A 24,772-nucleotide genomic window follows, 5' to 3' on the forward strand; every position below is an offset into this window, starting at 1 on the left:
GAATTGGTGTAAGGCCGTCGATTCCAGAAGCGAGAGCGTACCTTGATCCTTTATGACTGTTTGCCCGTTTATTTCTCGGCAGCACATAAGTTGCGGCAGATAGCAATCAGGGTGCGTGTTAATTCAACGCACGAACAAAGGCACTACATATTCGATAGCAGCGAGTGCTGATGCAGAAGGCGCCACGTGTAACGGTGCACCAAGTGGATCTTTTGTGGAGGCCAAATAAATAAATAAATAAATAAATAAATAAATAAATGTACGCAAGAGTTGACATATCGCTAAGAACAAACGGGACCCCGGAGGTACAGAGAAAAAACGGCACAACATCCCATCCCTCAGGGCCATTTGAAGCCGTCAACTTATTCCATACAATCAGGGTTAACATTTGTTTAGTCATATAACCGTTATAGAATAACTACGCCCCGTCGGCGTCACTCATTTAAATGTAAAGGGACACTAAAGAGAAATACTAAAGGGGTTCAGACCATAAAGTATTATTTCAAAACAGTATTTCTTAATTTCGCGGTAATAAGTTGGCTATCAGAAGAGAAAACGAAGTTCAAAGTTTCCTTACTTCACTTTCGCGCCGATCGAAAGCTCGATACCGGGCTTTCACGTCACATGTTTCGACGTATCTTGTCGTAATTGGGCCACTGTGGCTAAGTAAATATTCTAGAAGGTTGCCGAGTTCCGCCTTCGGTGCATTTCGAATAAAATGCAGTCATTTTTCAGCCATGAAAATTTAACTAGGCCCGAGCAGACGCCGCCAAGATTTGTGACGTCACCTCCAGCAGGTACGCGAACTTCAATGCGGCGTTGCTATGCGTCTTTCGTTTTAGCATCTCTTCTGGCCTACCCTGGGAGGGGCGGTATGGCAGAAAGGTAATTTAATGATACGGCTACAATTATTTTTCTCTTTAGCGTCCCTCTTAATAATAAGCCATAGAGCGCAAGGTGTGCTTCTTCTGAGTCAAATTGTTTGTCCCGCATACAACCACCTGCAACTTTTAGCCGGCCTGCTATTATTAAAATGCCGTAGAACGCCCTTTGAGAGCGTGCTCTCTCAGGAAGCTGTTTCAAAGGAGGCTCTTGGTATAACAACGACCACAGGTAAATAGCAATGACAAAAGGATAATCGGATATCGTCAACTGAAATGTGTGAAACATAAGAGAAAGAAATTTAACGAGGCAATTAGTTTGGATCCGTAGGGGTTTTGGGAAGGGCCGTGCAGTAGCGTTCGCCTTTTACTTCCGTCCTTTCTTTTTTTTTTTTTTCTTACCTGTATCGCGTGCACTTTTCGCACACCACGTGACTGCGCGAGATTAAAAAAGGGGAGCCTTGGAGAATATTGTTCTCAATTAAGTATAATTGCGGAAACTGGTAACACTCGGCAAGTTACTAGGGATTCCAGGCATGTGCTGCGCCACTATACGTGGACAATTAACTTTATTCCTCGTAAACGCTCCCCATCGCAACGAGCTTTTCGCAAGCTCATTGGCAGAACGCCGTTGCCAACGCTCTGTATCAGCGGTGCCGTGAGTTCTCCACGTGTCCGAGGCGAGTCGAAGACACGAAGAGTGACAGAAAGTTTAAGAGAGTGACAACACCGACGGCAATCCGATCTACGTTATATCCCCCCCCCCCGGCCACTCCGAGTGGGGGTGATTGGTGACCAATGTGAACGACCGGGATCATCGCATGCCTGGAGCCCCCTGCCGTCGACCGGTTCTCTCACGTGCACGGCCTCTGCTCTCGAAAGTGCTGCGAGGTTGAGCCAAGAACACGTGAAGTCGAGCGCTTGCCGACCGACGGAGACGCAGGGTTCGGTGTTTGTACACGTCGATTACAGTTCAGATATGGCACTTCAAGGTCTCTAATGTATGTATGTATGTATGTATGTATGTATGTATGTATGTATTTATGTATGTATGTATGTATGTATGTATGTATGTATGTATGTACGCGTGTGTGTATGCGTGTGTGTGTGTACGTGTGTGCGTGCAACGAGATCTGCCTAACGTATCATATTGTTACGGAAGGATGAAAGGAGAGCAAGAACAAGATCGTGGGATGCTGGCTGCTGCGTGTTGTTGATTGTCAGCCATCTTAACTACTCTGACTCATCTTGTATATATATTGTAAATAAAGTCTTCCTATACTCCCAACATCCCCGTAACATATTGGTGAGAGGTGCGGGGTACCACGGCTGGAAACGGAGCTCCGCAGTGGACGTCGCATCACCGTCCGCACCATAAATGACAGTGAGCACGCGGGATCAACGTCGTTGCCGCCTCCGACGTCACCGTCGCCAACTACGTCGCTGTCACCTTCGGTTGTGGTTGTGCAACCTAAGGATCCTGGAACTTTCTGCGGGACCGATGGCGCCGACGTTGAAGAGTGGGTGGCTATGTATACGAACGCGTGAGTGGAATCAACAGATGGGACCCTACGCTTATGCTAGCTAACCTGTTGTTCTACTTAAGAGGCCCGGCAAAGGTGTGGTACGAAAACAACGAAGAGGAGCTAACCAGCTAGGACCAATGCAAATTTAAGGAGAAGTTGACAGAGTTGTTTGGCAAACCAGCCGGCCGTAAGATTGCTGCAAAGCAGGAACTGGCCTCCCGGGCCCCATCCCCCCCGGAGTCCTATGTCTCGTACACCGAGGGCGTGCTGGTACTTTGTCGTAAAGCCGATCACAACATGACAGAAGCTGGGAAGGTCGGGCACGTTCTTAAGGGCATTGCTGACGACGCCTTTAATCTGCTCATGTGCAAAAGCTGCCCTACAGTTGATGCTATCATTAAAGAGTGCCGACAATTCGAGCAGGCCAAAAGCCGACGCGTCTTGTAACCATTCGCCAGACTTCCCAATACTGCCGCAACGTCGTCGTGTGAAGAACAAACTGCACAGCAGCATGCGTCGCCATCAGAGGACGTGGTGTGAATCGTTCGACGTGAACTGGACGCGATGGCGCCCGAATCTTTCTGTTCGCGTAGCCCTGATGCAACCACTTTTACAGTTCCCCTCGTATACGAGGGGAACGATGGCTTGCATACAAGCCGTCGTTCGCTAGGAACTTGAAAACATTGGTTTACATTCTGTTTTTGCTGTCGCCATTCCCAGAGCTAACGAACGCCCTTCTGCTATTTTCGCTTCATCCCGACGCTTCTCTCTGCGTTATCGCAACCCTACTGAGTGGAGAACTGCGGACGACCAGCCGATATGTTTCACCTGTCGCCACATTGGTCATGTTGCCCGATACTGTCGCAACTCGTGGCCCTCAACACCTTGCACGCCGACCAACCTAGGCCGTTCTGATCGAAACGCCCGCATTGGTTCACCCACCGCCGAGACTAACAGCGCCGACACCTCTGCTAGGAACACGTGCTACAGCCGCTCACCATCGCCGTGCGGACACCAGTCTCGCTCACCGCAAATACGTCGCCCAACTTCCCGATCGCCGCAGCTACGTCGCCTTTCGTCCCCTGTGGCTTTTGGGCGAACCCTTACGGAAAACTAAGAAATGCAGCCCTCGGAGGTGGTGCTGCATTGCCTATTACTGCAGCAAATCATCTGTCTGTGCCCACAAGGAGAAGTGTAATTGACGTTAAAATAGACGGTGTACCTGTCCAATTAAGCCCTCGTCGACACTGGAGCCCACGTATCTGTGATGAGTGCTAGCCTACGTAGACGTTTTAAAGAAGGTCCTCACTCCAGCAGCTGCCCGAGGGCTTCGTGTAGCCGACGGCGGCGTGCTGGTTGTTCTTGGAATGTGTACTGCGCGTTTAAGTATAGCCAGCCGCCCTACCTCTGTTCTCTTTACTATGATCGACAACAGCCCTCACGACGTTATCCTTGGATTTGATTTTTTATCATTCTGCTCTCGTCGACTGCGCGACCGGCGTTCTTCAGTTGGAACTGCCTCAACTCGCCGATGCACTTGTGCTCGCTTCACGGTGTGCGTCTGTCACCCGAGGCAGTTATTCACGTCCCTTTGACCGCCCCGCCACCGGTTCCTGACGGTGAATATGTGCTTAGCCCCATAATCGATGTGCTTTTGAACCGGAACGTTGCTGTTCCGCATACGCTGGTCACGGTTACTAATAACGACGTCGTTCTATCGCTTCTGAATTTCAGCCTGTGCCCTCAAGTGATTCCAGCCGGCATGTTCGTGGCCAGCGTTTATCGTGTTTCCGAATTTGACACTGAGAGTCTGAATGCCGAGAGTGGTTTATTAGCGCCAATTGCAGCTCACAGTTCTGGTTCCGTAACGCATGACTTCGCGAAAATGATTGCACCTGACCTCACCTCGGCACAGGCCACGGACATGCGTCTCCTGCTTGAATCGTACAGTGATATCTTTGATTTCGGCGACAGACCTTCAGGCCAAGCATCTGTTGTTCACCACCGTGTAAACACTGGAGACACGAATCCTATTCGTCGGCTTCCCTACCGTGTATCGCATGCTGAACGTCGAGTCATCCAATCAGAAGTGCACAAAATGCTCCGCAAAGGGGTCATCGAGCCATCAGCCAGCCCTTGGATTTCGCCTGTCGTCCTTGTGAAAAAGAAAGATGGTACCTGGCGTTTTTGCGTCGATTATCGCCACCTAAACAAGATCACACGAAAAGACGTCTACCCACTACCACGCATCGATGACGCCTTGGATTGCTTGCACGGAGCTAAATACTTCTCGTACATCGATTTTCGATCCGCTTCATCAATCATCCACTTCAACCATTTTCTTTTTCTAATAAACACATGTTTCGGCTACATTGCATCTATTACAATTTAGGCGCAACGTTTAAAAATGGGCCATACTTTGCTTGCATTTGTCTAAACTTCATCCACTTGGCTTGCTATATATACATGTACCGCATTCTATTATTCTTCTTGATTATGGCACTATAATTGCAAATGTGTTATGCCGTCGCAACAATTCGTTCATTTTAGCTGCCGAGGGCTCCCGTGCGGCTTGTTTTGACAACACTAAAAAAAATTTACAATATTAAAGAATAATCGATCGTGACGGTTACTCCGAAGATGCAATCTGGATGTAGTGATACACGTATACTCTAGAAAGTAGGGGCATATTTCCGCACTGAAAAAATACGCACTAAATTTTGAACACTCAAGAAATCCTTCGAGGCACACGCACGTTTGACCCTGCTGGTCAAAGAAGCTTTTTAAGCTCTGTATATTTTTCACAGTGTGTTGCGGCGAGCACGTGCGTTTATTTAACGGTTGCGTCGTGTGCCGTTTCCATGCTTGTGTGGCAGCCTGCCTCGCCAATCTAGCAGCTACGGCGCCGGTCTTTCTGCGCTATGGTTTCGGAAGTATTAGTTGGTCTGAAGACATTCCATACTTCTCTGGCTAGACATAAGAAATTCTGATGTTACTTCGCCACAGCAGTCAATGGAGAAGAAAGCTTTATCGCATCAGCTGACTCGGGCAAGCAAAGGTTTGAGTGCTCCGCTGCTTGATCCGTAACAACCCTGGCTACATTTAGCACTAACTACACAAAATTTACCGGATGCAACTCAGCGCCGAGTCCTCATCCGCATGCGCATTTTTATAAACACATAGGCGGCAAAGTCGCGCGTTCGCCGGCAGTATGCGCACACAACTCGTATTACAAGGCAGCTTCTCTGCCACATGATTCCTGGAAATGAATGGAAACTATTTACCTTTCGTATAGTTCGCTTGGTGTGGTGGCATTAGGAGGAGCTTGGCGGTGGTATTGTGAAGGAAAAATGGTTGGTACATATGCCGGATGGTGCATGCTATTGCTCATTTTGTTTGGTACTGGCTGCCACGGCTGACCGTCTTCACTATCGAATAAACCAAGCACACACGCGAAATTCGATTTAGAAACCAGCCCGACACCGCTTGACAGGGCGACAATACGGGAACTTACTCCGCTCGCCTGACTGCTTGGATCCAACGCCGCCTCCGTTCTCGTTCGTAGGGTTTAGATGGAAAGACGCAGAAGGATACATCCTCCCTCATTCCGACGTAGTTGTGACCCTTGTATACGCAAAAGTACCGTCGGCGTCCTTTTGTTTTACTTCGACTTTCAGCGCACGCAACGCGCTACAAGCAGCAATTTTTGTCCGCGGGAGCGGCTGCGTTGTGCACGTTCTGACCGCCAGGGTGGCGCTGCAAGCGTCGTGAAAACTCCAGCGCTGGTTCTCCACAGACCATGGAGGAAGGAAACTGAGGAGAGGCCTAAGGAGAGGCCCTACCCCCTCCGCGCGCTAGGAGAAAAGTGTGGCGGAAATGACGTAGTAGGTTCTCATTTTTTTGCTTCTTTTTTATTTATTTTTGTTGTATGGCCACGCCTTTTGGGCCACAATGGCGGCGTTGTTATGGTTTTGAACGCTCACACGTGTTGCTCTGGTAGGTTTCGGGCCGTGGCAAAGGCGCTGAGTGGGCGGGTTTGCGTTAGTCACCGTGTCTTGTTGCGCTGTGTTACCTGCACCGTGCTCTGCCAGATGTTGCGCGAGCGCGCGACACCCCGCGCAGCGCGGCGTGGTTTCGCGAAACATGTAAACAAGAGAGGAGGATGGCCCAAAAGGCGGAGCATCGCCGTGAGCAACGCCAAATTCCGGCTTCACTTTTGCTTCACAAAGAGTGACGTCAGGGCCTCTCCTTAGTTTCCTTCCTCCGTGGGAGAGGCCCTACCCCCTCCGCGCGCTAGGAGAAGAGTGTGGAGGAAATGACGTAGTAGGTTCTCCTCTTTTTTGCTGATTTTTTATTTCTTTGCCGTGGCGGCCACGCCTTTCGGGCCACAATGGCGGCTTTGTTTTGGTTCTGTGCGCTCACACGTGTTGCTCCGTAGGTTTCGTACCGTGGCAAAGGCGCTGTGCAGGCAGGTTCGCGTTGGTCTCCGTGTTTTGTTGCGCTGCGTTAGCTGGACCGTGCTCTCCCGGATTTCGCTGTGGCCAGGTGTGGCACGAGGAACTAAAGTTCGTGAAATGAACGCGCATGCAACGCTGTACGCAATGCACCGCAATGGCAACGGACGAAGGAATATCCGCGGGAAATATTGCCCTCTTTGGCGGAATCATGTTAACGTGCTAACGATTGTTTAGTATTGCTGCGGAGCGCGCGCGTCCGAGCACCACGGTTGCGCGCAGCACGGCGTGGTTTCGCGAGAAATGTAAACAAGAGAGGAGAGCTGGCCCGATAGGCGGAGCAACGCCATGAGCAACGCCAACTTCTGGTTTCACTTTAGCTTCACAAAGAGTGACGTCAGGGCCTCTCCTGAGTTTCCTTCCTCCGTGCCTCCTATAAAGCGAGATACAAGACGGAAGAATAAGCCTGTGCTTGCTGCGGTAAAGCTAGGGAGACCATGGAGCATGTTTTATTAGAATGTGAAGACGTCTACCCAGCCACGGCCGCTCGATGCTTGTGCTTTTGGATCGAGCGGCCGTGACCCAGCGGTCGATTTAGGCACCACTGGCCTCCTTGAAGCCCTTGGGTTCAGCGAGAGCAGTGGAAAAGCAAACATGTCCGCAATAGGCATTAGTAAGAGGCGATTGGGGGATTGCATGGTGGAATAAAAGTAGGGAAACGACAAAAAACGGAGACGTATAAAAGTCCAGCTCGAAATAGGGGATCAGAAAATTTGGGTGTGGTAGTTCACAGTGTTATTTTTTCCTTTGTTAGTGTTTTTTTTTTTTCCTTTTTTATTGTTTAACCTATCACATTAGGCAGTATACTAGCAAGAGCTTGGTGGCGCAACCCACCTTCCCGTTCCAAAGGGGACGCTCATAACATCCATCCCTCCATCCATCCTCTATTCCTCTCCGGCTCCGCAATGGGTAGGCCACGCGTCATACGTACTTCTGAGGAGCAGGCCGTTTTCGATCAGCAAGGCCGCGAGCAGAACCGGCAACGAGCTCATCTACGCCGTGCCCAAGCTGCTGTCCGGACACAAGAACAGGTTCGTGCTACCGAGCGCAAGCAGCAAATGCGTACCGAGGATCCGGCAACCTACCAAGCCGTCGTTTAATGAACCGCCGGGGTTCATCATCATCATCAGCCTGGTTACGCCCACTGCAGGGCAAAGGCCTCTCCCATACTTCAACTACCCCGGTCATGTACTAATTGTGGCCATGTTGTCCCTCCAAACTTCCTAATCTCATCTGCCCACCTAACTTTCTGTCGCCACCTGCTACGCTTCCCTTCCCTTGGAATCCAGTCCGTAACCCTTAATGACCATCGGTTATCTTCCCTCCTCATTACATGTCCTGCCCATGCCCATTTCTTTTTCTTGATTTCCACTAAGATGTCATTAACGCGCGTTTGTTCCTTCACCCAATCTGCTCTTTTCTTATCCCTCAACGTTACACCTATCATTCTTCTTTCCATAGCTCGTTGCGTCGTCCTCAATTTAAGTACAACCCTTTTCGTAAGCCTCCAGGTTTCTGCCCCGTGCGTGAGTACTGGTAAGACACAGCTGTTATACACTTTTCTCTTGAGGGATAATGGCAACCTGCTGTTCATGATCTGAGAATGCCTGCCAAACGCACCCCAGCCCATTCTTATTCTTCTGATTATTTCACTCTCATGATCCGGATCCGCAGTCATTACCTGTCCTAAGTAGATGTATTCCCTTACCACTTCCAGTGCCTCGCTACCTATTGTAAACTGCTGTTCTCTTCAGAGACTGTTAAACATTACTTTAGGTTTCTGCAGGTTAATTTTTAGACCCACCCTTCGGCTTTGCCTCTCCAAGTCAGTGAGCATGCATTGCAGTCGATCCCCTGAGTTACTAAGCAAGGCAATATCATCAGCGAAGCGCAAGTTACTAAGGTATTCTCCATTTACTCTTATCCCCAATTCTTCCCAATCCAGGTCTCTGAATACCTCCTGTAAACACGCTGTGAATAGCATTGGAGAGATCGTATCTCCCTGCCTGACGCCTTTCTTTATTGGGATTTTGTTGCTTTCTTTATGGAGTACTACAGTGGCTGTGGAGCCGCTATAGATATCTTTCAGTATCTTTACATACGGCTCGTCTACACCCTGATTCCGCAATGCCTCCATGACTGCTGAGGTTTCGACTCAAACGCTTTCTCGTAATCAATGAAAGCTATATATAATGGTTGGTTATATTCCGCGCATTCCTCTATCACCTGATTTATAGTGTGAATATGATCTATTGTTGAGTAGCCTTTACGGAATCCTGCCTGGTCCTTTGGTTGACGGAAGTCTAAGATGTTCTTTATTCTATTTGCAATTACCTTAGTAAATACTTTGTAGGCAACGGACAGTAAGCTGATCGGTCTATAATTTTTCAAGTCTTTGGCGTCCCCTTTCTTATGGATTAGGATTATGTTAGCGTTCTTCCAAGATTCCGGTACGCTCGAGGTCATGAGGCATTGTGTATACAGGGTGGCCAGTTTTTCTAGAACAATCTGCCCACCGTCCTTCAACAAATCTGCTGTTACCTGATCCTCCCCAGCTGCCTTCCCCCTTTGCATAGCTCCCAAGGCTTTCCTTACTTCTTCCGGCGTTACTTGTGGGATTTCGAATTCCTCTAGACTATTCTCTCTTCCATTATCGTCGTGGGTGCCACTGGTACTGTATAAATCTCTATAGAACTCCTCAGCCACTTGAACTATCTCATCCATTTTAGAAATGATATTGCCGGCTTTGTCTCTTAACGCATACATCTGATTCCGCCGGGGTTACCCCAGTGATAAACACCGGGGCCGCACGTTTCAGCTTCGCTGGTTAACCATCTGTACGGAGCGCTTGGGCAGTGATTTTTCAAAAATATTTTACTTTTTTTTGGATTTCTACTAAAACCTGCTTTTACCTGCATGTAGATTCCAATATTATAAAGGCACTTGTTATAATTGGACGCAAATTTTTTAATAATTCGACCACGTCGCACACATCAATTACTTCCCTGTCAACACAGACAAGTAGATGTAAACTCTCCATAATACCAAGCTATTTATACAAGGAAGATGACCATCATGCGTGAAAGTTGTAGTACATTCTTGAAGTTAAGGAAGCAAAGGGAGCGCACAACACAGTGCAGCTAGGTCGCTTAAAAACGTCTATAAAAGGTTGCACCTCAGATCGCAACTTTAGAAAGAGACTCCTCCTGCGAGCTAGTAAAGTCTTCTCAGTATACCATGTTATTGTTTTGCCTTCGAAACGTGGCACATACCAACAATGGGGGATGGGGCAAAAATTTGGTAGTTGTGCGTTCAGTTACTAGCTTTAAAAAAAGGTACATAAATAGGTGCAACTATGAATGTGTTTTGTGTATAATTGAGCAGGGAGACTTGATAAATGGATGGTCAGACATAAAAGCAATAAGCATGATAAAAAAATTTGGAATAATGATTCATTGAACGCATTCAATGAAGGTATGAGAATCAGGCCTGCCAAAGCCACATTGGGCTTAAATTATCAATAATACAATAAGAATATCAAGTAGAAATTATCGTTTACACTTCGCGTCTCAGATGAAACGACTCACTGTGACAAACATTTCCCTGGACTAAATCTCATTACTGAGGCATGTTTTGTTTTACTTCGAATCCTTTTCAACTTCAGGCTCTGGGTCCAAGTTAAAAAGCCCAGGCAGTCGAAATTATTGCGCAGCCTCGAACTATGGCATCTCTAATAGCCTGTGTATCCATATGAAATGTTGCAACTCCCCCCCCCCAAGTTAATTCATTTTTAACTTCGAGTTTGTTATAAAAAGTATCCTACAAATACCTTTTGAAGTATTTTGTGCTCTACTCAAATACTTCACAGAATTCAGCATTTAGCAGTACATTCAAATACTTTTTCCCATGGTACCAAGTAGCTTATCTGAAATACATTTTTTGAATACCTTGTACAATCCTGCTTGTGTGTGCTAGTAGAGGCAAAGGAAAAGAGTGTCTATGTTGCCAGTGAAGATTACCTCCTGGAAGCATGGTGACGCAACAATGCAGTTTCTTCTACCTGCTCTAATAATGAACCAATTTTAAAAATTATTGTGGGAAAATCCCTTGCTGGTACATTGCAGCCCAGTGATGAACCATACACATGTAACACTGACAAGAGGTGTCCACATTTCAGTTAAACTGATGTCGCTCATGGGACTTTCTGTGAAGGCTCCATTGCATTTGCATTGCGATCCGATTGGGACTACTAACTGTTCGACAATTCTGGCTCATAGGCACAGGCCACCAGTGTGTCATGACAGACTGAAACTACTAAACAATTGCCTTAATGGACGCCAACCTCAATGACACTGCTGCTATTAATGGGTGCCTTGTATTTTTAACGGCACTCTTTATGGTGCAAAAAGGTGAAATGAAGGAAGGAGACATGACAAGTCTGTCAGTCAATCACAATAAACAACTTTTATTGAACAGACTGACAATAGCAATTGACCTTTACCCAGTAAAAGCAAGCACCTCTCTGACTGGCCCCAAATCACACACAATTAAGCAGCGCAGTATCTCGGCAGGTGGCCTTCTTCCCCTTATCAACTGGTGCAATAAACCAGTTAGTGGAAATAAGAAAGGCCCGCAGCAACAATCAATGGGAACAGCAAGGCCTCACGACAGATCTGCCGAAAGTGGCACCACTTCTTGCTTCTGAAGCGCCCAGAATGTAAAAGTACACAGAGAAATTTTGCATACCACACCCACTTGTCTCCTCCGATTTTGATCTCGAGTACAATCCCAGCTGGTGCCATTTTGTGCCTCATGCAAATTTGTGAACTATGCAGCACACAGATATCTTGTAAAAGGATTATGGGTTTGGTAAAGATGAAGCCGGGAGCCAAACCTGTGCTCTGCTGTGGTTTATGTCCTGGCCTTTTTAAGATCTACTGCATCTGGGCGACAACCAAAACGAAATGTAAATTTGAGCAGTTGCACTATAAGTAGCTGTGGCATTGTGCGTATACCCGCTACGTTTGTCTAACAGTGAGTAAAAGCATGCAGCATCTACCTAAAAAAGAACTCAAGAGACACCAAGGATGATATAGAGGATATGATATCACCCCCAAGCATGGAACAAACCATGGAAACTGCACTCCGCAAGAACCCAGCCAGTGTGAAATCCTTAAAGGATGAAGAGAAAACAGGCAAGTGTGGTTTCTTTCTTTTATCTCCAAGATAACCCATGTCTGTAGTGCTAACACCAAATAACTATCAAAAATCAGGTGATACACCTCAATTCTTTTTTTTTATCACGTATGTGTTGATAGTGGGAGCAGCACAAAACACTACTCTGCAAAGCTGCCTGCATACTGTGCATGTCGTCAGTGTGTTCTGAGCACACATGAGGACATGTGCTGCTTGGGTGCACAAGCAATGCCAAGCAATATTTCTGGTGAATTCTGTAGGCCTTCTGTACAGACTGCACATTCTGCAATACAGTGTGTTTTGGAGGCTGCCTTAAACTGCCTGGCAAAACTCGCAACACTCCTAGGACTACAGGTCACGTATGCTCACGACCAGGCTTATTAATTGCTCTCTTGGCCAAGACTCGAAACATACATCCAAAACACACAATCAGAAACATCAGCATTAACAGAAAACGCTCTCAGTTCTATTTTAGTTAACACAAAGCCAAGTTCAGCTTAGCACAGCAGGTGTCTCAAATGCACGACACCATTTGTGCCGATGGTAGGACCCACTGGTCTTTTAAGTAAAGCATCAGCCTACTTCCATCTGTTGCGATTAACACTGATAAAATTGAGCAGAAATGAATTGTTGGAAATCAGCTATAAACCAACCTCGGTGGAAAGCTGTTTTTGCCTAGGGTCTGTACTATAGTGGAAAAAGTAAAACACCAACAGGAAAGCGTGGACCAGAGCACTTCTCACGGGTAATGAGTTAGCTCGAGACTAAATTTGCACGACTACACACGCAGTCGCCAAAGAAGGGGTATTCCTCAATATAAGCATGCAAATCAACATCATGCCAACATAGCACGAAGCGATGAAAGCGGGAATGAAAAAATGCATTCTAGTTGGCTTTAACTGGTTTCTGCTTCAGCTGTCCATGATAGTGCCACGCACTGTTTGAACTAATAGTCTGAGTCGCATATATTACTGCCCCTCACAACAAGGGTGTCTGGCATGAGTAAACAATATTCAGTATCAACTTGACAATGCATCCAGCTACCATCTAATGTGATCTTCCAGCAGCATGCTGTTCACGAGACAAAAAAATTAAAGCCCAAGTCCTGAAGGCCAGCTGAAAATTTTGCTCCACTGGTCATTCTGCATAGTTGATGCACAGCTAATGTAGAATTCTGTAAACAAATTGCTCAGCTGCCACCACTGAATGTAGTGTTAATCAGAGTAAACCTACATCAGCACAATATACAAGTGCTAACCAGCCAAGAATGTCAGTAAATGCCTTTCAAAAGCACCCAAGACAATGTGTGTAGACTGCATCTCATGTCTGAAATACCCTTGCGGAGTAATATGTATGGCACAGAAGAAGGAATGATAAAAATTCATTTGCACTTCCAGACTGCAAAGCCCTACCATGCACGAGGTGCTCCTTACAAATGAGCGTCTTCTATGTGACTCACTTAGCAAAACAGACGACAAAATGACGGTAATTTTGTTTCCATGGTATGCAACAGCAAGCACACGGTACTTGTAAACATGAAAAAAAAAAAAAAAAAACAAGACTGGCTGCTGACACAAATACAGGTGTATGAAAACAGAGAAAGAAATGTCTAATCTTCTTTCTTGCATTTACTGTTGATGAAAGAGGAGGAGGAAGTTGAAGAAGGTGAGATGCTGATTAGAAATGTAGTCCTCAGAACCTCCCTTGTCATCATCATAAAAGCCTACAGCACAACAGTTTACTGCACGACGGAAGCCTCTCCTAAAGCTTTCAAAATGCACCTGTATTGCTACAGTTATGTGCATTCTATGCATCTTGTTGCTCTGTCAAATTTCTTACTGTATAGACACTGTTCCCCATCGCTTCGTCACCATTTTGTTTCTCTAACAGGCTGCCAGATATGTGCCCTATCCAGTGCATACCCTGCTATTTTTTTCTCCCGATTCCTGTTAGGCTATCATTAAATCTAATTTCTTTGCCAATCAACCATACTACTCTTACATCTCTCAACATGATACCTATTAATTTTCCTTTCCATCACTTGTTGTTGCTTGCTTCTGACTTAGGAATGTTAGTTTTGTAGTGGAATAAAGAGTAAGGAATCAAAAGTATGCTAGCTATGAATGAATGGTTCCTTATTTGCAAGAATAATAATGCACAGTATACTAGTTCTTTTTTAATTGTGCTTTTTCTTAGGTATCAGAAGCCATCAAGCTATTTCCAGGCCTTTGAAGCATCAGTGTCAGTGAATGACACTGACTGAGGCTAGTGCAATGTGCAGCTCTTTGCTGATATTTGCAGGCTTGGTTTGGAATGATTGGACATGGGTGCACTAGCTCTGCAGCATAGGTATATGCACAGCAGTTTGAAGGAGGGCAAGGGCCTCACCAAGGCTGCTGAAGGGGTAACAGAACTTTGTAGAACTCACAGACTGCTGTGAAAGACTAGGTAAGTCGGAAACAATTTCCAGTTAAGGGAGCAGAGAAAATGAGCCCGAGTTCCGCATTTGTTCATTTCCGACACAATATCCTTGAATGGCTCCATCTGAGATGTTTGGCAACTTTGCAACTAGCTTGTGCGTAAGCTAACAAATGTGAGCTGTTGAAAGTGCCAATGAGTAGTCAAGCAAGAGCGGGAACACTGGTAGGAAGTTATGTTCCTCTAGCAAATGCCCCAGTGCATGTCTATGCTGTGAGTGTAGGTTCACGAAAAGGATGCACTGTGGAACGTATGAAAGAAAGAAGCAACACCCAAGTTTTGTGGTATAACATAGGCACGAAAATGCCCAAGTGAAATTCCACAGGCTTCCCTTGCCACACGCCTACAGTGACACGATTAGTCTGACCAAGCTTCTGGTTGAAATATTTCTGAAGCTCAGTGCTTTGAGTCAACATGTGGTCAGCTCAAATTAAGCATTGTAATATAGCTGGCCATTTTTGTTGCGTCCAGCGAGAGATGTGCTTCAGGGAATCCTGCTCACAAAATTCGACACAGGGTCTATTGCACTTTGAGCGGGGTGCTCTAGTGCAAAAACTGTAATTTCTATAAGCTGTCTCACTGTTTTGGTCCAGTTCCTGCTAGCATTATTTGTGACTGCCACAGTATCTGTGGGGTGGCTGGACACATATTAAAGAGGCGCTAAAGCAAAACACTGAATCAATCTAGAATGCTGGAACTTCCTCATTGCACATCTTTTGCAAAAATATTGGGGCAATTATTAGTGAAGAAAATGTAGCAAAAAATTTCCTTTCTTCATTTCACACTCGCAGTGCAGCACCAGTGACAACAGTGTTGCGTCAAAGGTTTCAAAGCATTTGAACATACGAGTCATTTTCCTGCAGCAAAATTTTTGAAAACCTCCCAGACTCCATTTTTGTCGCGTACTTCAGAACACAATGTAACAATAGTTGACAGACAAGCAGCTATTCCAGCACAGATTTAAAATCCATGATGTCAGAGGGAGCTGGTGTTAGAATTATAAGGTGCCATCGCTACCTCTCTCTTGTTCTTGCATAATTTCTGGCTTACAAAGCCTCTGCTTGCACTAAAACTAATCCACATGCTCTTCCAGCATGTAAGTCCCCCACTCTAGGAGTCTAGCTTAGCCTATAATTTCTCTTTAGTGTCCCCTTTAACCTCTGTGCAACGTCACCACAGTTCTAATACACACTGTATAGTACAAAGCAAGAAGATTCATGGCTTTGCACTATGCACATAGTATATAGTACACACCAAAAGTGTGTTGTAAGTGTTATGTGCTTAAAGCTAACCAATGAAGCTATTGCATTTAGTGTTGTAGTACTGGGTCAGGTGCAAGCCATGCAACATGGCACTGGGCCATCTTTGCACTACTTTTGAGAAACTCCCAAGGCTAACATGTTGGCCATGACACGGTCATTTGAAGTGGAGCAGCTGCAAGATCTCCTGTGAGCCAGCAATTATAATATACCAAATATGTAATAAATACATCTTGACATAGTAACATGGGCATCGGACATGTGTTTTTGAAAGGGCATAAGAATCCCTGGTATGTGGACAAGTTGAAAGAGAGCTAGCTTTTCTTGTCTAGTTTTTATTTTAGCCTAACTTTTTTCTTCCTCGCTACAGTTCACTCGACAACATTAATTCTTGACAGAGTCCCATTTCCATTTGGCCCCAAACTCCACTGCATGTCTATACAGATCAGGTAAGCAGAAATGCGAGAAATGTAAATATGATGGCTCACTTGCGTGCTACTCGGCGTTGAAAGCTGATGAGGTAAGATGCATGCGTGCTGTGCAGTATACAGAATGCCATCCCATGTGCAATTGAAACGAGGATACTCAATAACGGCCAAACAAGTGCCAAGTCACTCTCACTGAAGGCTGAGGATTCAGTGCACCACAACTGTTCTCTCAACTCAATTTTTTAACATCTACAGTAACATCTTGTCCTCAACAAGACTGTTTTAACTGCTTTCAGCATTGCTGCCTGTCTTTGCCAGAAATTTCATTTACTTTCAGCTGAAGTGAAAAATGGCAAGCTGTGGAGGGACAGGGGATCTAAAATTACAGCACGGTAAGCCCTTCATTTGTTTTTTGCTGCGTTGTGACAAAACTAGAGAAGGGAGCAGAGCTAGTTGGCGCTTAGGTAATCCAGGACTGAGACATCGTAATCAGCACTAAAAATATACAGGTTCTGAAGCTTCTCAGTGCCAGTTGCAACATTTATACAGTCACACAGGTTTGTCAAAAACGGACCGAATCAATTAACGGTGGGCGAAAGAGGGACGCCTTAGTCCAACAGGAACAAGACAAGTCTGGCTCTAGGCTGAGGCTTTCCCTGTATGCTTAGTGTTTATCAGTTGAAGTCTCTTCCTGTGACCTCTTTGCCTCGTACAGATTGAATCAGAGTCACACACTAGACCAAATTGCAAGGAGTCTTTTACAGCACCAGTCAAAAGTCTGGGCAAAGAGTCTAGAAGGTTAGGTTAAGACTGCCCTTGTCATCGCACCGTGCAATCCGCAAGCCATGTCGGGTATTCGCGATCGTCATTACAAGTCTTATACAACAACATGTCACCTTGAGGTGTTTCAAACTGGGTGCTGTTAACCACATTACAATCCATGAAGTAACATCCCTTGTAACGAAATCTAGAAAATATACCAGTTTTGTGCGGGATTGTCTCCAGAGACTGTGTTGTGCTTATGTTGCATGAAAGAATTGAGCCTTGCATTCTTTTAGAGCAACATTACACAAGTCACAACTACTGGAAACAATAGTGTATGCAAAGCTTTTCAGCTGGGGGGGTTGCATAGCAGCTTCCCATCGTGCAGTCACTTGTAACGAAGCCTGCTTATAGATATGGTCCTTAGTAGGCTGTCATACAACAACACCAAAATGCCAAATATTTAAGACCCGGAAAGTTCTTGACTGATGCTGTGCATTTTCCTGCTTCATAAGGAGGCTCCACTCCATGTTCTCTATCCAGAGTATTAGTCAAAAGTAATCTGTGAAAAGATGTTCTCCATACTTGATTGCTACGGATTGAAAAATTGAAAGACACCATGCAAGACAACTGGGAAAGCTGCAATATTGCGACACTCTTTTGAAGAATCCCTGAGGTCATCAGAGTCCCAGGACAAACAGAGCAGTACAGACTGTTCACAATGTGCCATTGCCGGCTGGGCTAGCTGAGGCTGGCACCTCAACTAAAGCAGAGCACGGACTGTACCTGAATCTGCCCTAGAACTGCCCATCATCCAGTTGAAGATCACTAAATCTGGCCTCCAGGCTGCTATGATTCTCTGTGCTGAAACATGAAAGACACTGCTGTTTAGAGTCTAAGCAGACATGTAGACTCATGAAAATTCACTCGTGTGCGCTGTTTTCTACTTCTAGATCAACAGCATTGAGTGCTCGGAACCCCATAAAGCAACTGCAGCACCTGGAGACCATTTCTAGTGAGCCTAGCGCCATGAGGGCATACTGGAGCATCGCTCAACTCTGACATGGCAGAGGTCGTTCCACAGTCTTGCATGAGAGTGCTCTCCTTGTCGTGAAGGGAAATAAAAGGGAACAGCCTTGCGACTGTCGACACAGCAGCAGGAGCATTGGTGGAGGCTCCTGTGCACTGTGGTCGGCGTCTACCAGAAAGTGTAGCCACCTCCAGCGCCAGTGGTCCAGAAGTTGCCCTTCTTTTGACCCAGGACTACGGCGTTGCCTTGCATGGCAGCCAGCTGAGCAGCATTGGGAGGAACTCCAGGGGGAGGGGGCTGCAGAAAGCAAATTCCAATTTTGTGGAGCAACAAAAATTGGCTCGGCACTACACCGATGCTATAGCAAACTGCTGCACAATCAGACACTGCATAAGAAAAAATATGGCAAGTTTCAACAGGAGCTTAAGGTGAAGTTGAATTCAATTGTTTATTTAAGTTTGCTTTAGTCCGACTGAAAACTCCACACAACAGAAAGCATTTAGGACATTTCTTAAAAGAATAAAACAGAGGCCCTGCAGCACATATTAATTAGCAGTCCTTATTATTGAAAAATAAAAATGAATGCAATGGCCACTTTGGAGCATGTGCAAATGTTTAAGACTTCTGTAAATAAGCGATGCCATTGGAGCCGGAAATCAGGCAGCCGAAGAGAATCTGCCGAGTTGTCACAGCTGCCAGCATATAGATACTGCATGGCCGAGATGGCCAAAGTGGACATTTTGCACTGATTTGAGAAGTGTGACCAGCACTGGACGCAAGTTTTGGAGACACCATCAGTCAAAGTTTTATTCCTTATGAATCCCCAATGTGCCCAAGATGGGCAAATCTGACCGAGAAATGAAAGCGCAGCAATCAATCCATAAAGTAGATGGTGATGCCCAGAGTCGGTGTTTGGCACTGTGTTGATGAGCTATTGATCAAATCAATCAGTCTCCTATGGCATGGAAACAAAAAGAGTTAAATACTTTCTCTATGCATGTGCTGCAACATGTACAACACACAAACAAATTTGCCTACGGCAGTTACTGTAGTGCAACACTCCAGCTACATTACTTGATGAGGCACACATTACTTGAATGGACAAATCACAATGTGCGTTTAGCAAATAAACAAAATTCCACCAATGAATTCCTAGTTACATTAAAGCACAAGTAAATATTGTGGAGTCAAAGCTGGTCGGGTGCTCAAGAAATGTCCATTAAGTATGTTTGAGACATCAATCCCCCGAAATAAGCCATGAAAAGCACCAGCAGTAAATGTACGCTTGTGCCACATTGCAAGAGGGAGGCCTTTTTAAGGACATAATACCGGGTGCGTGAGGTACATGAGGACATAATGGCGACTTCACAAATAGCAGCGACATTAACACAAGAATCAAAACACTCATCCCAAAATTGTTATTGTTTCTTTTACCACTGTTTCCTAGGAGTGTTGAATAAAACCATCTTCAGCCTCAGTTACTGACTGAATTTGGATCAGATAGTGCATGTGAATGTTGGGGAGTGCTTCCACAACACTAGTCTTTAGCAAGTTTTCAGCATTGTGTGGCTGCTTGCTAGTTTACCTCTCACTGACACTATGCTGACACATAGATGCATAGCAGGTTTATGTTGGGAACTGGGATGCCACTTTGAGAATGACTTGGCTGCAGAAGTTCACAGCCAGCCACTCCTGGATTACACACGCCCTGTGGGTGCAAGCAAATCAATTACTTAGCAGTGGCACCTAATGACATCTTGCACAGAAAGCTTGGCTAATGACTCTGCCCCTTGAAGCTGCTCCACAATGGCCATAAATAGCTTTTTAGTGTTCTCACTTGCTCAGACTTCACCTGATGGAGAAACCCAACTGCCTGAATGGTGTCTCTGACCGTTGTCGCCACTTATTTCTTGTTCTCTTACATGGTAATTGACTGTAAACTTGTCTCACTGCAAAAAGAAACGTTTGTTGACATCAAAGAAGGTCGCAATCTCAAAGTTGCTGTTGTCTGCATGTAAGATGGTTAGGACAGCATAAGGATTCATCTCCCGTGCCACACTGGTAGCTCACACACTGGAATAAATGTGCTAGAAAGGTGACAGAGGGGTTGGTGAAGATCAAGGTAAGTAGGGACCTAAAACAGACACTGAGTAGAGATTGGAACCTTATGCAGAATGCCCTTTTTTTTTTCCTTACATCCTTATCATGCCTACTTAACATAACATAAGCATGAACTATGGGTCTAGAAACATTTTAGTGGCCCTTTTATTGTGCCTATAAGTGCCTATTTTGATGTTGGTGCCTATATTGGATTCTCAGAGCCTAAACATGTCTTCTTCCATGTTTTGTCCTAGCCTTATATTGTTTGCAATGTAATCAACAGCTGGGGAACTCGGCTGAAGGCAGCTGATTAGTACATTACCACAGAGACTTTCCTAGTGTAAAGGCTGTTATTAGCACATTTGCAGCATATGAGAGCATCACTTTGAGAAGGACACAAACTGCACTATGCGACGATACACTTGAAGGTGGTGACTTAGCGTGCTCGTGCGATCACTTCACATTCTTAGCTGACATCATCAAGACACTTGAATGCTTGGGCACAACTTTAACCCAAAATGTGGGGCTCATTCCATACGTTCAGGAAAAGCTTGCCTCATCCGCAAGAGACCAGTTGCTGATAAGAGTTAGTTCAGAATGTCAGTCTTTCTTGGATGCAAATCGCCGGGTTCTGGGTACTGAAAGAACTGACAAAGGTTCTGACCAGCAAACACTCAGTCGGAATTCCAGAGGGCACTGAATCACTGAACGTTCCAACGAACAAATATGTGTCCCTAACTTCGATGGACGTTGAACGTTTCTTTTCTGCAAACAAGCTAATACTCAGTGAAAAAACACAACACGAAATGCAAAAATCTTGAGATGGTGCTTGTTTTTCATTGCTTTCAAAACTTTTCTCATGGTGTCCAATCACACTAAATTTCTGATAAATGCTGTCACCTATGCAAGTTGCCTCATTCTGATTTATCTAGAAAATCAAGCGAATTCCACAAACTGGCAGTTCAGTGGGCTGTATTCCTCACAATAATTTATCCGCAGATGCACAGTGCAAGTTCCTATTAATTGAGCTTATCCATGCCTAAAGGACAGTAATTGGCACCTATATATTGTGAGGCAGCTGTTAAACCTCGACGCTTTATTCAGCAGGGTCACTTGCTCCATTGGCATAGCCAAGGGGGGGCTTTGGGGAGTCGAAAGCCTGCTCCCCCTTTCCCATGGAACAGAAAGTTTCAGGAGGTAGGCTCCAAAAGAGTGACATGGATGAAAGGCAAAGCTTGAATGCGACCATTGAATGCGACCACACATTCTTCCCAATTTTCCTGACGTTGCAGAAGAACAGCGCCAATACTGTGGCCACTGGCATCAGTATGTAGAAGCGTGGGTGTGGTGCAGTCGAAATGACAAAGCACAGGTTCGGACATGAGGGGACGCTTGAGGGTGTAAAAAGCAGTTTGGAATTCATCCGACCATACGTAGAGAGCTCCATAAGGAAAGAATTGATGGAGCGGTGCAGCTATGGTGCCAAAGTTATGTATGAAGCACCGGAAATACGAAGCTAAACCAAGAAAGCCACGTAAGTCTTTGTCTAGTTGAGGTCTGGGGAAGCAGAGAACAGCGGTAATCTTATTGGGGTCAGGTCAAATGTCCGAGTACTTTAATTATTTTACTGGCGAAGTGGCACTTTTTTGCATTCAGTTGAAGGTCAGCAGTTGAGAGGCACGTGAGGACTTCGTCGAGGCACTGCAAATACTTACGGAAGGTTGACGAAAATATACTATGTCGTCCAGGTAGCACAAACAAGTTTTTCGCTTTAGGCCCCGTAGTACCGTGTAAATCGTTGGCTCAAGTGTTGTGGAAGTGTTACATAGGCCGAAAGGCATTACATTAAATTCGTAAAGTGCATTGGGTGTGGCAAAGGCAGTTTTTTTTCCTTGTCGGCTTCGTGCATGGGGACCTGCTAGTAACCGGAGCGTAGATCAAGGCTGAAGAGATACTCCGCGCCTTGTAATGAGTCTAGTGCATCATCAATTCAGGGCTATGGATATACATCTTTTCAGGTTATTTTGTTCAAAGCATGGTAGTCTACACAAAAACGCACCGACCCATCTTGCTTACGCACTACTAAAACGACCGGTGATGACTAAGCTCGAGGAGGGATGGATAATGCTTCATTTCAGCACGTCAGCCACGTGGGTGTCAATGATCTGACGTCTGGCGGAAGAGACTCAATATGGTCGACGATGCATGATTAAGTTCTATCTGTGTGTTTGTGTAGAGCCGTCGTAGAAGTCTTTCCCATAAGCAGAGAATGCACATTGAAGGAGGCTTTATGCTTGGACAACAATGCCAGTAACTTCTCCGTCTGCTGTGGCATCAGATCAGTGCTGATTGCACTGGCAAGAGCGGAAGCAGGAACCGCACCTATAGCTGTTGGTGGTTGTCAAACTTCAGCATTCAAGGCAAGCACAAAGGCAGGCTGAGTGTCGACGATGCATGTGACACCAGGGCCTTTAGGGAGCAATATGGGCTCATTGGCTATATTCAGTACAGCCAAAGTGGCCATACCCTTGGTGAAGCGAAGGCTGGGTGCTAGTGCAATCCCTTTGGATAGGCAACAGGCTGACGGCACAACTAGAATGTCATCATTGGTGACGTCAGAGTTAACTACAAGAAGTTGCTCGTAGCCAGGTGGCACAACACAACTGTCACCAGTTCTTAAGCAAAGGTGCAATTGGTACAAGTCATCTAAATTGTCGGTGCCTGTTAAATGAACAAGGTGTTGGCACGAGATGAAAGCAGACATGAAAGAAAGTCTCACCCTAGAATAAGCATGTAAGCACAAAAAGTCAGCACTGTGAATTGAATATGGTGGCGTATGCCATCAATGGACACTGGAATGGTACACTGCGCTGATGGCCGAATCACATCATCATTTGTACCACGTAGAAGAGGTTTGTTGTAAGGTGTAGTAACCTTGCGTAGACGAGAGCAAAAGTCAGCGTGAATAATGAAAATAGCAGCTCCTGTATCAATGAATGCTTGAACTGTCACACCTACAGATGCTATTAAAGTACTGGTTGGGCACTCTGGAAGAATTGTAGTTTGTGCGAGCCATGCAGCTTTCTCTCCAAAAACTGCACCATCTATAGTTTTCTAATCGGTAGTCAGGGGTACGGGTGGCCAGTTGCAGGGGCAATGTCAAGCGTTGGAGATGGGAGGGAGAGTGTGGTGCAGGCCAGCACTGGTACTGACTCGGAGGAAGCAACGGGGCTCTCTTCTGTAGGCATCATAGCCAGGGCGTCCGTCCTGTTGGTGTTTTTGACAAAACCACAATATATGACCGCGAATAGCACAATAACCGATTGGGCGGGGCGAATGCCAGGTAGGGTAAACTGCAGGGGCAGGTGCACGAGGTGCTAGAGACGTGAGGAGGTTATGAGCAGTACAAGGGGCAGGAGGCGCTGTCTGAATGATGGCTGGCTGCATGGCCGTAACCTGAACATACGAGGTCGACAGTGTTGGAGGGGCACAGCTCGCAGCACAGGCCATGGAGGAGAGTTCTTCTTTGATGATGTCGCGCAGCCCAGGAACCGAAGATTGAGTTTGAGTGATGGGAGGAGTGAGCAGGCCATGTGCTTGGAGCTCTTTGTGTATGAGAGCTGGAATAAGCATACGCAGGCACATCTGAGGAAGGACGTGTGTCACAGGCGTGAGGGTGTAAACGGATGGCCTGCAGTGCATCCAGGTGTTGGCAAGTCACGATGACATCGTCAACGGTTGTGGGATTCTTGATCGTCAGTGCGTTGAATGCAATGAGTCCAATGCCCTTTAGGATGTGATAAACGCGATCAGATTCTCTCATGGTGGCGTCAATATGGCGGCAAAGAGCGAGAACACCTTCAATATAAGATGTTTATGTTTTGCCAAGATGCTGCACGCGTCCATTATGCATTTTTTTGGCGACCTGAGAGCAGACGTTTGGGGTGCCAAAAATCTACCGAATCTGGTGTTTGAACACTGACCGGTCAGGTAAGGTGCTCTCGTGGTTAAGAAACCAGGTCTTGGCAACATCAGTGAGTTAGAAGGCAACGTTTCGAAGCTTATGAAAATCATCCCACCGGTTAAAGTCACTCACTCGGTCGTAATTGTCCAGCCAACCTACAATGTCATCTCCACAAAGGCCAGCGAACATGGTAAGGTAATGCTGATGAGTGGTTACAGTTACTGAGGGAGCGGTCGGTTGGGCAGAGACGGTGATGTAGGAGGCTCCTGGTTGCTCTTCTTGGGCCCTGGTGGCAGAAAGGCGGAGCAAGTGGCGACCTGAACGAAGATCCAAGGATACTCGAAGGTGCAGAGGACCAAGGGATCGAGAGCAACCTCCACCACTTGCAAGGCAGTTATTAAACCTCGACGCTTTATTCAGCAGGGCCATGTGCTCAAGCGCATGACGCTGGCCATCATGATGAATATATACAGATGAAGATTATGAAGGGGAAATATAATGCTCACACAATGCATTTCTAGTGCCTAAACATCTGGTCTCTAATAATGAGAATGGTAATGTCTATGGCGATTTGAAGCTGCGTCCACAAATACCTAGAACACTCGGTAGATAGATTTCTAATGAATTTTACTCC

At 45.9% G+C, this 24,772-nt stretch overlaps 1 protein-coding gene across 2 annotated transcripts in view; it reads right to left on the reverse strand.

Annotated features, from left to right (window-relative positions):
* Positions 1-11,362: 11,362 nt before the first annotated feature.
* The window catches only part of LOC126516470 (DAZ-associated protein 2-like), an 84,953-nt gene continuing 71,543 nt past the window's right edge, over positions 11,363-24,772 (reverse strand). For both annotated transcript variants that reach the window (XM_055064069.1, XM_050166598.3), the window contains one exon: positions 11,363-18,371. In XM_055064069.1, coding sequence (XP_054920044.1) covers positions 18,243-18,371 — 129 coding nt within the window. In that variant the 3' untranslated portion in view covers positions 11,363-18,242. The remainder of the gene's footprint in view (positions 18,372-24,772) is intronic.

Source organism: Dermacentor andersoni, chromosome 1 (genome assembly GCF_023375885.2).
Source record: "Dermacentor andersoni chromosome 1, qqDerAnde1_hic_scaffold, whole genome shotgun sequence".
Classification (NCBI taxonomy): domain Eukaryota; kingdom Metazoa; phylum Arthropoda; class Arachnida; order Ixodida; family Ixodidae; genus Dermacentor; species Dermacentor andersoni.